Source organism: Peromyscus eremicus, chromosome 1 (genome assembly GCF_949786415.1).
Source record: "Peromyscus eremicus chromosome 1, PerEre_H2_v1, whole genome shotgun sequence".
Lineage (NCBI taxonomy): Eukaryota > Metazoa > Chordata > Mammalia > Rodentia > Cricetidae > Peromyscus > Peromyscus eremicus.
The window spans coordinates 52,868,498-52,883,254 of NC_081416.1; the positions used below are offsets into that span (position 1 = coordinate 52,868,498).

At 40.1% G+C, this 14,757-nt stretch overlaps 1 protein-coding gene across 2 annotated transcripts in view; it reads right to left on the reverse strand.

Moving 5' to 3' along the window:
• Positions 1 to 14,757, reverse strand: part of Atl3 (atlastin GTPase 3) — a 41,211-nt gene that overhangs the window by 15,104 nt on the left and 11,350 nt on the right. For both annotated transcript variants that reach the window (XM_059261660.1, XM_059261651.1), the window contains 4 exons: positions 8,575 to 8,789; positions 8,228 to 8,371; positions 2,927 to 3,031; positions 1,831 to 1,881 (listed from right to left, as the gene is read on the reverse strand). In XM_059261660.1, coding sequence (XP_059117643.1) covers positions 1,831 to 1,881; positions 2,927 to 3,031; positions 8,228 to 8,371; positions 8,575 to 8,781 — 507 coding nt within the window. In that variant the 5' untranslated portion in view covers positions 8,782 to 8,789. The remainder of the gene's footprint in view (positions 1 to 1,830; positions 1,882 to 2,926; positions 3,032 to 8,227; positions 8,372 to 8,574; positions 8,790 to 14,757) is intronic.

Genomic DNA, 14,757 nt, shown 5'->3' on the forward strand with positions numbered 1-14,757 from the left:
GTGCACACACACATACACACACACAACAGTGTGCACATGTAGAGGTTAGAGGACAACTTTAAGAAGTTGATTTTCTCTTACCATGGGGGTTCTAGGGACCTAACTCTTCCACTGAGTCATTGCACCAGATCTCACCAGATCCATTTGTTTGTTTGTTTGTTTGACACAGGGTTTCTCTGTGAAGCAGTCCTGACTGTCCTGGAACTAACTCTGTAGACCAGGCTGGCCTCAAACTCAGAGATCCACCTGCCTCTGCCTCCCAAGTCCTGGAATTAATGGCGTGTGCCACCACCGCCCAGCTTATTCTTGAATTCTTTAAAATGATGTATTATGATATTAAAATGTTTATGAGGCCAGCTGTAGTGGCACATGGCTTTAATCACAGCACTTTGGAGGCTTAGGCAAGTGGATCTCTATGAGTTCCAGGCCAGCCACGGATACATAGAGAGACCCTGTCTCAAAAAACAAATATTCTTTTTATATAAATGTTCTTCAATTTACATTTGTTCTTATGATAAGAGGAAAAATTAATATGTTAATATGAGGAATCCCTAAGCTAGATGAAAAAATAACTATTTAATAAAGCTTGAATACTATGAAAATGTGCACCACACTGCATAAATAGAAACAGAGTGAATGTAAGCCATGTGATTTTTAATGCTTCTATACAAAACACTTAGCTCCAAATATCACATAGTGTCACTATCTCCATATCTCTTCAGAAAGTAGCCCCAAGTCCATATTAAACTAATAAGCTTTAAACTTTTACCAAGCTGCTGTGAACTACTACTTTGCTTGCCAAAGTTCTTGTCTTTTTCTTTCCTTTCAAATCCATCTATGACGGTTTCTAGAAGTGTTTTGAGATCATTGAAAAAATAGTAAGCCATATTACCTCTAAAAGCCCAATACCTTCTTGCAATTTAGAAATGTTGAAATACATAGCTTCAGTTTTTAAATACAGTTTGAATTTCTTCTCTATTAATTATTGATAGTTTCATTTATAAACACTAAATCCTATCACCTGCCATTATATTTCTTACTCATTTAAATGTGGTTTTTCTTATGTATATTACAAAAATATTTTATGACTGCCTACATAAATAAATAATTGTAAATGGTCAAAAAAAATATTCAAAAAAAACCCACATAAAATTATGAGGAATATATACCTACAGCTGTTTGCTTTTATTTTTGTTTTTTTATGTGTATGTTTATGCTATGTGTGTGTAATGTGTGTGTGGTATATGCATGTGTACATGCTCATGTATATATATACATGTGCATGTGAGGTGTGTGTGTATGTTGTGGCCTGTGTATGTGAGACCAGAGGAAAATGTCAGGTTTCTTCTATAACTTTCAACCTTAGTTTATGAGACAAGGTCTCTCACTGAACCTGGAGCTAACCAGTTGCCTAGACTACTGGCCAGTGAGCTCTAGATACTGTCCTATTTTCACCTCTCCAAAAGTAGGGTTAGCAAACCACCATGCTGGAACTCACTTTGTAGACCAGCCTGGCCTCAAGCTTAGAGAGCCACATGCCTCTGCCTCCTGAGTGCTGTGATAAAAGGCATGTGTCACCACTCCTGGTTGTTCATTTTATGTGAGTGCTCAGGTCCTCAGGTCCTCTTGCTTGCACAGCAGGAACTGAGCCTCTTCTTTCCAGCACCACCCACCCACCCACTGCCATTTTCTCACATCCCTCCTCCTCTTTGGTCTCCTTCTGTCCTCAGACAGTACCTCCTTCTGCTTTCACGTCTAGATTCCACATGGGATAGGGAACACTTGACATTTTATCTTTCAGCCACTATTCCCATTACCCTTTCTTATTACCTGTAGCTGCTGAAGATCATCTTCCTGGATGTTCTGGGACAAATTGTAAATCTAGAAAACAAAATCCAGATTGACAGCACTCTGGCTTACTTCAAACAAGTCCCAAATAAGCTTAGAACACTGGATGGAGCTTTGTACAATTGAAGATTTGCATTTAAGCATATGAGGGCTATTTTTATATACAGCAGTATCAGTCTTTGGGAAAAATAAGAATAAAAGGCTAGAATCCAAAAATTCCTTCTTTATAGTTTAAAACAGTTTAAGAGGTTTGAGATTTTTTTCTTGGAATACTTTGTATATAATTATATAAGTAGAAAAAAAAAACTAATTTTGAGCTTAAGAGTTTGTTATACATGTAGCTTGTGCTGGTTAAATTTTTTTTAACAACCTGACACAACCCTAAAGTCACTTGGAAAATCAGAAACCTCAACTGAATAATTTCCTCAATCAGACTGTCCTATGGCCATGATTAAAAGAGATTTTCTTTCTTTCTTTTTGAGATGTATCTTTTTATTTGTTTTTATTTTGCCTGCATGCACAGGTATGTGCACCACATCCATGCCTGGTGCTATGGATCCCCTGGATATGGAGTTACAGACAGTTGTGAACTGCCAAGTAGGTGCTGGGAAATGAACCCAGGTCCTCTAGAGGAGTAGCCAGTGCTCTTAACTGCTGAGCCAGGAAGAGATTTTCTTGATTGGTGACATGAGCAGGAAAAAGCCAGCAAGCAGCATTCCTCTTATGGTTCCTGTCTCCAGATCTCCAGATTCCTGCCTTGAGTTCCTGTCCTTACTTCCCTCAATGATAGATCGTGACCTAGAAGTGTAAGCCAAATAAACCTTTTCTTCCCCAAGTTTGGTTTTAATCAGAGTGGTTTATCACAGCCACAGAAGAGCAAACTAGAACACAGTCTAAAAAGAACACTCATACACAACCACAAGAATTGTGTTAACAGAAAATAACCGACAGACTAGAGAGCTCAGTGTAGAAGAGTTGCCCAGCATTGTCAAGATCCTAAGTTCAATCCCCAGAAGGGAGGGAGGAAGGGAAAGGGGAAGATGGGAAAAAAAGGAAGGGAAAAGAGGAGGGATCTTACCTGAACAGAACTAGTCATGGTGCTTAGAGCAAAGATGGTAGCACAATCTTTCACAGTTGATTGGCTGTCAAATGCTCCCTGAGTATCCATCAGAACAACTGCGACCTAAAATGGAAAGGAAAAACAGAAAAAGATTAAGATGAAGAGAGGGAGAATGCAAAGAATAAATTAAAAGTACACCGTTAGACCTGGTATCCTATAATCCCAGCACTTGAGAAGTTGAAGCAAGAGGATAGCTATAATGTTCAAATCAGTTTGAACTACATAAGGAGTTAAGAGACCAGCATGGACTATAGAATGAGACCCTGTCTCAAAACATCAAAAAGGAAAAAAAAAAATTAAAGTAACATTTACATGAGCCACCCAACACCTGTAGGTTCTATCAGAAAAATGCAATTAGGTGCCTTGCTTCGATAAAAGTACTTCACTGGGCAGTATCTGCTCTGACAGGGTGAAATCACAAATCACAGGCACATGCAGCTACATGAAGATAAAATTATCCCACCAAAGGAAAATGCCAGTGTCATAGCCAGCCACTTCTCACTATCCACCAGGCATCTCATGTTTTAGTATTTTTTAATTAAATTCTAAAATATTTATTTATTGGGAATATGGAATAGCCACTATGGAAATCAGCGGCTTAAAAATTAAAAATAAAAAACATATGATCCAGCTATACCACTCATAGGCATACCAAAAGACTCTATATGCTACCACAGAGATATGTGCTCATGCATGTTATGGAAATCAGCGGCTTAAAAATTAAAAATAAAAAACATATGATCCAGCTATACCACTCATAGGCATACCAAAAGACTCTATATGCTACCACAGAGATATGTGCTCATGCATGTTCATTGCTTCTCTATTCGAAATAAGAAATCACCCTAGATGATGAATGAATAAAAAATGTGGTACATGTAAACAAAACAATTTTATTCAGCCATAAGGAAAAATGCAATTCCCAAGGAAGTGGATAGGAATGAAAAATAGTATATTAAGCAAGGTGACTCAGGCTCAGAAAAACAAACACCACGTTTTCTTTTATATGCAGATGCCAGCTTCTAAATTTTTATATATGCCTTATTTATGTGGATGAATGTGTAGAGGCCAAAAAGAAAAGAGAAGAGGGAGGCTTTAAGAGAGATGGGATTAAACCAGGAGTTGGTGGTGCAGGGTTTAATCCCAGCACTTGAGAGGCAGAGGCAAGCAGATCTCTGAGTTTGAGGCCAGCCTGATCTACAGAGTTCCAGGACATTCAAGGCTGTTACACAGAGAAACCCTGTCTCAAAAAAAAAAAGGGGCAGAGAAATGGGGTTACTAGATGACATGTGATTTAAAAGTGAAAGGGGGAATACTGGGGCTGAAAATATTTAAATGAGAATGAGGGACAAAACAGAGAGGGTGAGGGAAAGGGCCAACCAAAACTATGTATGAAAAAAATCATAAGGAAACCCACTGCTTTGTAAACTAATTTACAAAGATGAGCCAGGGACTAGAGAGATGATTCAATCAATGGTTAAGAGCACTTGCTACTCTTCCAGAGGACCCGGGATCAATTCCCAGTACCCACATGGCAACTCACAACCATCTGTAACTCCAGTTCCAAAGGATCCGATGCCCTCTTCTGGTTCACAGATACCAGTTACGTATGTGGTGAAGACATACACATAGGCAAAACACTCATACACATAAAATAAAAAATTCTGTAAACTTTGGATTTGATTTGAATAGATATTACTCCAAAGAAGTACAAATGGCTCTTAAGTACCTAAAAAAGGTTTAATACCATCAGTCATTAGTAAAATATAAATGAATTATAATATATATATAATACAAAACCACAATGACTTACTACTTCACACCTACTAAGCTGGATATCAAACACACACACACACACACACACACACACACACACACACACACACACAGAGGAGCTGAGAGAAAATGGCTCAGTCAGTAAAGTGCGTTTGTACTCCTCAGAACCCATATGAAGATCCTGCACTTCATGGTATATGCTTATAATCCCAACACTGGGGAGGAAGAGACAAGAGGATCCCTGCAGCTCACTAGCCAACAGTCTAGCCTAATTGGTAAACTCCATGCCAATGAGACACTATCTCAAAAGAGATAAATAACATCCCTAAGGAAAACATCAAAGGCTACAGTTCTCCTCTGGCTTCAACATATATGTACACAAACACACATAAACATATATGCATCAACACAAGAATACACACAAATACACACACACACACACACACACACACACACACACACAGAGACGGGGGGGGGGGGGGGAGTCTTAAGGCAAAGGGAATGGGGGCTATTCAGAAGTGTATGCAAAGTCATCAAGTAAATTACTAGGCATAAAAAGGGCAAACAAGCCAAGCATATTGGTGCACACCTGTAATCCCAGGACTACTCAAGAGGCTAAAGTCTCAAATTGGAGGCCAGCTTTGATTTTAAATCTGATCTCATTCAAAAGAAAGAAAAAATAGTATCAGGGGCTGGAAAGATGTAAAAACTAGAGCCTCTTGCATTGTTAGTTATGCACATAGGTTACTAGAGCTATCTTTAGAAGATATTAGGCATCTTTTTAAAGTTAGTCACAGGGGTTAGAGAGGTGGTTCAGTGGTTAGGAGCACAAGTTGCTCTATCAGGGGACCTGAGTTTGATTCCCAGCATCCACATATAGGGCTCACAACCATCCAAAACCCCAGTTCAGGGGATCTATTGCCCTCCTCCGGCTTCTGTAGGCACTGCATGCACATGGTGCACAGAAATACATGCAGGCCTAACACCTATACACATAAAAAAATAAAGTAAGTTTAAAAAAAAGTTAGTCACAGAGTTGCCATGTGACACAAACACACACAGCATTTTCCCCAAGCAGCTCTTTTGCTGAAGATTCTGTCCTCAGCTGCTGAATCTATTAAGAGGTGACTATATACGAGGGCATTCACCTCATTAATGATGACCCACTAATGAGTTCATATTGAATGAGGAAGTAGGTGGCTCAGGACACAACTGTGAGGCCTATGTTTGCCCTGGCTCTTCCTGTCTGTCTCCAGCTTCTTGTCTACTGCAAACTGAGCTGCTCTGCTCCACCATATGCTTTCCACCATGATATTCAACCTTGCCTCATCACATGCTTCCTCTCATGTTCAGCTTAGCCTCAGGCCCACAGCAATGGACAGCTGAGAACTGAAATTTCTGAAGCTGTGACCAAAATAAACCTTTCCTCCCTTAAGTTGTGTATCTCAGGTATTTGTCACAGACACAAAAAGCAAACATATGGATATATACAAGAAAGCTTCAATCTTAGAGAACTTGTACATAGATGTTTAAGGCAGGTAGTATTTTCATAAGATTTTTTAGATGTGTTTATTTTATTATTTTGTGTATATGACTACTTTGTTTGCATGTATGTCTGTGCAACACATAGGTGGTACCCACTGAGGTTGCAAGAGGGTATTGGATCCCCTGAGACTTGAATTACAGACAGTTGTGAGACATCATGTGGGGGTTGGGAATTGAACCCAGGTCCTCTAAAGGAGCAGCTTTTACAGGATGCTCGTGAGCCACTGAACCAACTCTCCATCTCTGAGTTTTTGTTTATTTTGAAGAGAGAGGTTAATTTAGACAGGATCTCACACTGTAGGCCAAGCTACCCTGAAACTCATGCCTCAGCCTCCCAAAAACTAAGATTACAGGCATGTACAGGCAGCATTATTTATAATATACAAAAGGTATAAGCAGCTCAAATATTCACAACTGATGAATACAAAAATATATTTTCATACAATGGAATATTGCTCAGCCATGAAAGGGAGTAAAGAACTATTGAATGCTGTGAGAGAATTAGGCTGAATGGATGAGGGCAGACCCAAAATACACATCATTTCACTTGTATCATATGCTCAGAATAGACAGTCCATGGAGATACTCAAGATGTAACAGAGCTAGAACATTTGCCTGGCATACACATAGTACTAGGGTCAATCCCTGATGCCAGAAAAGACAGGAAGGCAGGGAAAGGAAGAAGACAGAAAGAGGGAGAGAAGGGAAGGTGGAATGCAAGCACACCTAGTTCTCCATCCCGTTGTACTTCCTAACAGCTCAGACTATAGTAAATTAGTAGAGACAAGGGGCTGGAAGAAGATGGAAATGGAGAGTGACTGCTAACATTACTGCAGGCTTCTTTTGAGGTAACGAATTGTTCTGGAGTCAGATGGTGCTGATACCTGTTCAGCTTTATGTATATATACACTCAAAATCACTGAATCAAGATGAATTCTAAATCACCTTGATATCCCAATTGAACAAAAGTTTGTTAACACATGTCTGCTAATTAGAAAAATGAGACTAAAGAAGAAACAAGGGGATATACTGGAAGCTCTCTGAAGAGCAGAAGCTACATGTGTACTCAACATTGAGAGAATGGTTTCACAGCACACACTAGCAGAGTAAACTTCCAAACCACTTTTTTGTTGTTTTGAAACAGTGTCCCACACTTTACAACCATGCTGTCCTCAAATTTGTGCTAATCTTCCTACCTCAGCCTCTCGAGTGTAGGGATTACAGGCATAAGTCATCATGCTAAGCTCTTTTATGCACATTTTAAGAAACCCAGGCTGGCCTCTAAGTGGTGGCCCTCCTACATCAGCCCCCAGTGCTAAGACTATAGGTACGAACAGCACATATAGCTCTAAGAGTTGCTTTCTTTTGTTTTACAACATTTTTTTTCAAACAGTAGAGTGGCTTTTTCAAAGAAATTCAAAGATGGAAGGGAGGTCTGGGTAAGCAATCAGTTTTACAAAGCAAATATTTTTAATTATAAAATATATACTGATATCTCCCTGAATCAGGCTTTCTACTTAGTAAAGTAGCTAGCTAAGTACATTGTAGGATCTACTGTCAAAAAACTCAACAGAAAAGTAATTACATTAGGGACATAAGAGTTATCATGGACATATAAAGATCAAAGTTATTTTTTGACTGGAATAACACAGAATATGTTAAGGTTCTTATCTAGAGCCAAGCATGGCAATATGCACCTATGATCCCGGCACACAGGCAGCTGAAGCAGGGTTCTCAGGATTCAAGGCCAGCCTGGGGTACCTCATGAGTTCCAGACCCACCTGGCAAACTTATCAAGAAAAATCCCATCTCAAGAAAAAATAAACATTCTCATTTGATTATTCTGTTATAACATCTAAGTCTTTTTCTTTTTCCTTCTCTCTTCCTTCCTTTGTTCCTTCCTTCCTTTTCTTTTTCTTCTATCTTTATTATCCTTACCTTTTTCCCACCTGGCTTCTCCACAGTGAAAACTTCACTCCAAATCTGAATCCCAGTGGTTTCAGGGTCAGAGCCTCCTCGCCATGAAAATCCTGTCAGTGGTTCTTCAGGGTCACCCAACCAATTTGAATGACCATCTTCTTTCTACAGTAGAAATAAGATGTTCCATTACATCTTTGGTTTTGTTTTCTGAAGCACTGGGGATAAAATACAGGGCCTCACACATGCTAGGCAAGCACTTTACCATTATACTACATACCCAGACCCCTCACCAAATCTTAAGTAATTTTAATTTATGAGCTTATTTTGCTCACTTTCTACTTTAAAATAAACTACTTCTTCCTTACCTGAGAATATAAATATCGCAGCATAAAGTCCAGAATGAAGGATTTGCCCTTTCGAAAGGCACCAGCCACTGATACTACCACCACATCAAGATCTCGGACGTGGTCCTGCAGGAGGATGCTGGCCAAGGCGCTCTCTTCTAGCTCAAAGGAGTGTTGTTCTTTGTGAACCAAAACAACCTGCACTGGACCAGGTTTTCCATTCTCCATGGCATCACCTATGCTCATTTACAGACAAAAAAAATTAAGTTTTATACACACACACATACCATGAAGAGAACAAAAGCTTTAATAAGGCACATATATGATAACCATAAAAGAGGGAGTATGTGGAGGTACTAATGAAACTCCATTAACACTAATAACATCTATTAATTAAAAGATCCCAGGGGCCTGAAAGATGGCTCAGCAGGTAAAGGTGCCTGCCGCCAAGCTATACAACCTGAGTTCAATCCCCAAGACCTACATGTTTAAAGAAGAGAACCAATACCTGAAGTGTCCTCTGCTCCCCACATGTGGGATGTGTGTGCCCATATGCTAAATACACACACAGAGACACAAATGAATATAATATTTTTTAATTAAAAGGTCCCAGTAACAGCAGAAACTGCAGAGACTCATAACTGATCAGAGTGCTGAAAATAAAGTGCTGTTGAACATTCAGCCATAAGAGACTCTGTGTCACTTCCCCTGCCAAGATGGAAAGATCATCATAGAGGACAAGGGAGAAAGAATGTGAAGAGCCAGAAGACAGAGCAGAGTGAGATGGAACTGACTTTTCAGAACATGGCATCACCCCTGCACTCTATCTCATAGCAATTGTGAATACTAGCACAAGAACTGGACAAGACTGGATCTGTCAACACCTTGTCATGGGAGAAGAAGCCCATGAAGGAATACTCCCACTGAAGATCAATATGTAGGTGATGGTAGCTAGGGGGAGGGGCTCATGAGGACCCATCTCTCCCTGAGTTATCTATAGCCAATTAATGGTCACTGGGGGACAGAGACACATTTTCTTCAGTGGCAAAGAATCCTACAAATGTACTTCACCCCGGACTATAATGAAGCTCAATGGGTCAAAAAAATAATAAAGGCAGGAGAATAGAAGAGGAACTAGGTGGAAAGAAAAAAGGAATCATTGGGAGTGGGGGCGAGCAGGAAAGGGTAATGAAGTGAACATAATAAAAGTATTATAAATGGGGCCAGTGAGATGGCTCAGCAGGTAAAAGCACTTGCCCTGAATGCCTGAAAACCAGAGTTCAATCTCCAAGACTCACATAAAAAAGCCAGATGCGATGGAATTAATTCCAGTACTCCCACAGCACTTCTACAGAGATAGAAGGCAGAGACAGAACTACTGGGGAGGTCAAGGGCCAGCTAGCCTAGAGTATGCAGTAAAGCAGCAGAAACAAGAAAAACCTGGCCCAACAGGAAGACAAGAAGTCATTCCCAAAAGTTGTCCTCCAACCTCCATATGTACTCACACTCAGTGATGCTCTATTACACACAATAATAACAAACAAATTTTAATTTGTTTTTCAAGACAGGGTTTTTCTGGGTAACAGTCCTGGAAAAAATAAATTTTTTTTTTAATCAAATAAATGGTAGCATACACCTTCAATCCCAACAGTCAGGAGGCAAACATAGACAGATCTGTGAATTTAAGGGCTACATAGTTGAGTTCCAGGTCAGCCAGGGCAACACAATGAGAAGAAAAAGGAAGGAAGGAAGGAAGGAAGGAAGGAAGGAAGGAAAGAGAGGAAAGAGAGAAAGGAAAGAAGAAAAGAAAAAAAGAAAGAAAATTAAATATATTATGTATGTATGAAAATGCTATCATGAAACCAATTATTATGTATAAAGAACATGTGCTAATATGTTACATGCGGAGATCCCAGAACAATTTTCAGAAACTGTTCTTTCCTCCTTCCACCACGGAATCCAGGAATTCAACATAGGTTGTCAGGCTTACATGGCAAGTGTTTTTATCAGATGAGCTATATCATTGACCCCAAAAATATTTTTTAAAAGGATATAAAGAGTCTGCAATGCCTGATTTTGATACAGGAGAGAAGAGACTCCTGTCAAGGTATTCTCTGATCTCCACATGCACACTATGGAACACATATACCCACACACATACACACCAGCATAAAGTAAATGTAATAAAAATATTTTAGTAAAATAAAAAGATACCAATAAAAAGGATGCCAGGCAGGTGGCACATGTCTTGAAGCCCAGCACTTGAGAGGCAAAGTCAGAAGGATCTCTGTGAATTCAAGGCCATCCTGGTCTACAGGGTGAGTTCCAGGACAGCTGGGGCAACACAGAGAACCCCCATCTCAAAAAACCAAATATATATAATTTGGGGCTCACACTTAATAGAATTATAATGAGCTCTAAGACAGCCTGGGATACAGAATGAGACCCTGTCTTAAAACAATAAAAAAACAGGAGCTGGAGATATGGTTCATCTGTTAAAGAGTCCTTATTGCTCTTTCAGAGGACCCAAATTCAATTCCCAGCACCCACATGGCATCTCACAACTATCTGTAACTTCAGTCCCAAGGGATTCAACACTCTATTCTGATCTCTGTGGGTGCCAGACATGCATGCAGAGCAAATACATAGATGCAGGCAAAACACCCATACACATAAAATAAATCTTTAAAAAAAAAAAAAAAAAAAGGCTAAGGGGATGGCTTAGAGATTAAAGTGCTTGAGGACCTAAATTCAGATCCCCAGAACCCAGGGTGGGTTATGGCAGTCTGCTTATAATTCCACCCTCAGAAGGCAGATTCCCCAGAGCAAGTTGGCTAGCTAAACTAGCTACATTGCCGTGCTCTGGGTTTGATTAGCTGACCCTGGCTCAACAAATAAGGTGGAAGAGTATAATCAAGGATGATTCCTGATGTCAACCTTGGGTCTCCAAATGTACCTACACACACATGCAAACAAACATACACACACACACACATACACACACATACACACATACACACACACACACACACACACACACACACCATACAAATGGGAAAGGGGAATTTTTTTTTAGGCCTGGAGTCCATTATGTGCTTCAAATTGGCCTAAAACTCAAGATCCTCCCGCCTCAGCTTCCCAAGTGCTGAGATTACAGGCATGTACCACTACTTCTATCTTATTAATTATTGACACCACAGCAGATAAATCCAAGACTCAAAAGTCTTTAGTCTCTCATACAAAAGAACTAATAAGGGGTTGGGGATTTAGCTCAGTGGTAGAGTGCTTGCCAAGCACAAGGCCCTGGGTTCGATCCTCAGTTCAAAAAAAAAAAAAAAAAAAAAAAAACCTAATGAGAAAAATCTGAGCTGAGGATGCAGCTCAGTAGTAAAGCATTTCCCCACTGCATGCAAGTCCCTGGGTTCCATTCCCAGCACTTTAATAAATTAAAAAAAAAAAAAATCTGGGAAGTTTGTTTGTTTGTTTATTTATTTATGATACAGGGTTTCTCTGTGTAGATTTGGAGCCTTTCCTAAAACTCACTCTGTAGCCCAGGTTAGCCTCAAACTCACAGAGATCCCCCTGCCTCTGCCTCAGAGTGCTGGGATTAAAGGCGTGCACTACCACTACCCAGCTGGGAAGTTTATTCTTAAGGAAAAGCCAGGGTTAAAGTAATATATAGGACTCAAAGAAGTATACAAAACAAGGTCCAACTGTGACGGAGATGGCATTCTCTCAGTCAACAAGAATTCCTAGAAAGGCTGGGCAGTAGTGGCCTTCAGTTCCCAGAACAGCCATTTTCTTGCCTATACTTGCCTTGTTTTTTTTTGTTTGTTTTGGTTTTTTTTGTTGTTTTTTTTTTTGTTTTGTTTTGTTTTGTTTTTTTTTTGGTTTTTTTTTTTGTTTTTTGTTTTTTTGTTTTTCAAGACAGGGTTTCTCTGTGTAGCTTTGCGCCTTTCCTGGAACTCACTTAGTAGCCCAGGCTGGCCTCGAACTCACAGAGATCCGCCGGCCTCTGCCTCCTGAGTGCTGGGATTAAAGGGGTGCGCCACCACCGCCCGGCGCCTTGATTTTTTTACTTGTTATGTTAAACTACAAAACTTCATGACACTGCTTCCATGTTCCTAAGATTTAGGATAGCCTAAATCTATATTCCTGGGCCATGGCCACTCAAATATGGCTCCAGAACAAACTCTTATTTCCCTTTAAGATGAAAGCTGAGTTTTTGCAACAATACCCCAAAACTCTCTGATTTCTCCCTGTTGCTATACAACAGGGTTGGGTGAGTGCCTGTGTGCAGTGTGGTGTTCCTGTTGTCTTGGTTTGGTTTGTTTGGTGGTTTTTTGGTTTGGTTTGGTTTTTTTGTCATACAAAGTAATGGGTTTCATTATGGCATTTGCATACGTATGTACTTATGCAACCAAACAATTGCCATCTTGGGGTGTTCAGTGTTGGCCAAACAACTGCCATCTTGGGGTGTTCAGTGTTGGCTTCTTGCAAAACAGTTATCCCAGCTGGGTGGGGTCGTTGGCCGTTAACACTGCTTTGTGGAGTTGTGAAGAGAGTGACAAGACCCTTATCTGAGTAGTAGTATCCAGTCACTATCAATCACCTACTGTGCTGGCTAGTTTTGTGTCAAGTTGACACAAGCTAGAATCATCCAAGAGGAAGGAGCCTCAATTGAGAAAATGTCTCCCTAAGATCAGGCTGTAGGGCATTTTCTTAACTAGTGATTCATGGGAGAGAGCCCAGCCCATTGTGGGGACACTGGTAGGCTGGTAGTCCTGTCTTCTATAAGAAAGCAGGCTAGCAAGGCTCTATAAAAAGCATGGGGCACTCCTCCATGGCTACTACACCAGCTCTGCCTCCAGGTTCTTGCCCTGCTTGAGTTCCTGCCCTGACTTCCTTTGATGATGAACTGCAATGTGCAAGCTTAAGCCAAATAAACCTTTTCCTCTCAAGTTGCTTTGGTCATGGTGTTTCATTACAGAAACAGTAACCCGGGGCTGGAGAGATGGCTCAGTGGTTAAAAGCACTGGCTGTTCTTCCATAGGTTCAATTCCAAGCACCTACATGGCAGCTCACAACTGTCTGTAACTCCTTTTCCAGGGGGTCCCATACTCTCACACAGGCAAAATACCAATATACATAAAATAAAAATAAATAAATAATTTTAAAAAACAACAGAAACAGTAACTCTAAGACACCTATCATGCAATTCAGCCTTATTTGCACTAATACTCTAGGTAAAGGCTTTCCAGTTGTGACCTATTGGAAGGAGGAGCACTCACGCCCCTGTAATAAACCTCTCAACCTATGTTCTGTAGAGAAGCTCAATAAACTCCTGGATTCCCCAGGGTATACTTTTGACAGAATTGTGCCTTGGTTTGTGCTTGGACCATTAGGAGAAGAGGTAGACAGAGGTTGTTTATGGGATGAAATTTTAACATGTCATTATTGTCCAATTCATGCCCCTCCCCTATGTAAGTTTTTAGCAGGACATTAACCACCCAAAAGAAACACATATCCAGACCAACTTTGTGATCATGTGACACATGAAAGTTTTATCAGTAGAATATGACTGAAAAAAAAAAAAAAAGACAAGCAACTTCCAGATTAAGCATTTTCCCCTTCTGACTGGATGGAAAAATGGAAGTGAGTCACTGAGGGCCAGGCACAGGAGGGCAACACCCTAAAACACTGGCACAACAAGAGAGGCAGGACCTGAGCTCCATGCAGAAGTGCCCTACCAGTTCACTTTTATGGGAAAGAAATCTATCTTGTTTAACTCAGTATCATAGCAACTTTCAGATACAACCAAATCAAGCAATCAATACAAGTCTCCCAAGACTTTATTACTAAGTTTATACACTGGAACATTCAACTTCATCTATTTTTCTATTACAGCTTGATTGAACAATGATAATGACACATGGCAAACACAGTAATTCTCAAATGAGGGGTGATATGCTAAACCTGTTATCCTGAGTTCAGTCCTTGGGACCTACATGGTGGAAAGAGAGAACTAAGCCTTATAAGTTTTCCTCTCATGTCTACACATGAACCCAAGCACCAGTGCAAGCACACATATACACACACAAACAATAAAAGAAATGAAACAAAAAAATTAAAACCAAGTACTCAGAGGGTGAGGTAGTGATCCAGACAAGAGGAGTTGGGTACTGAAGTCTGAGTCAAGAGCAA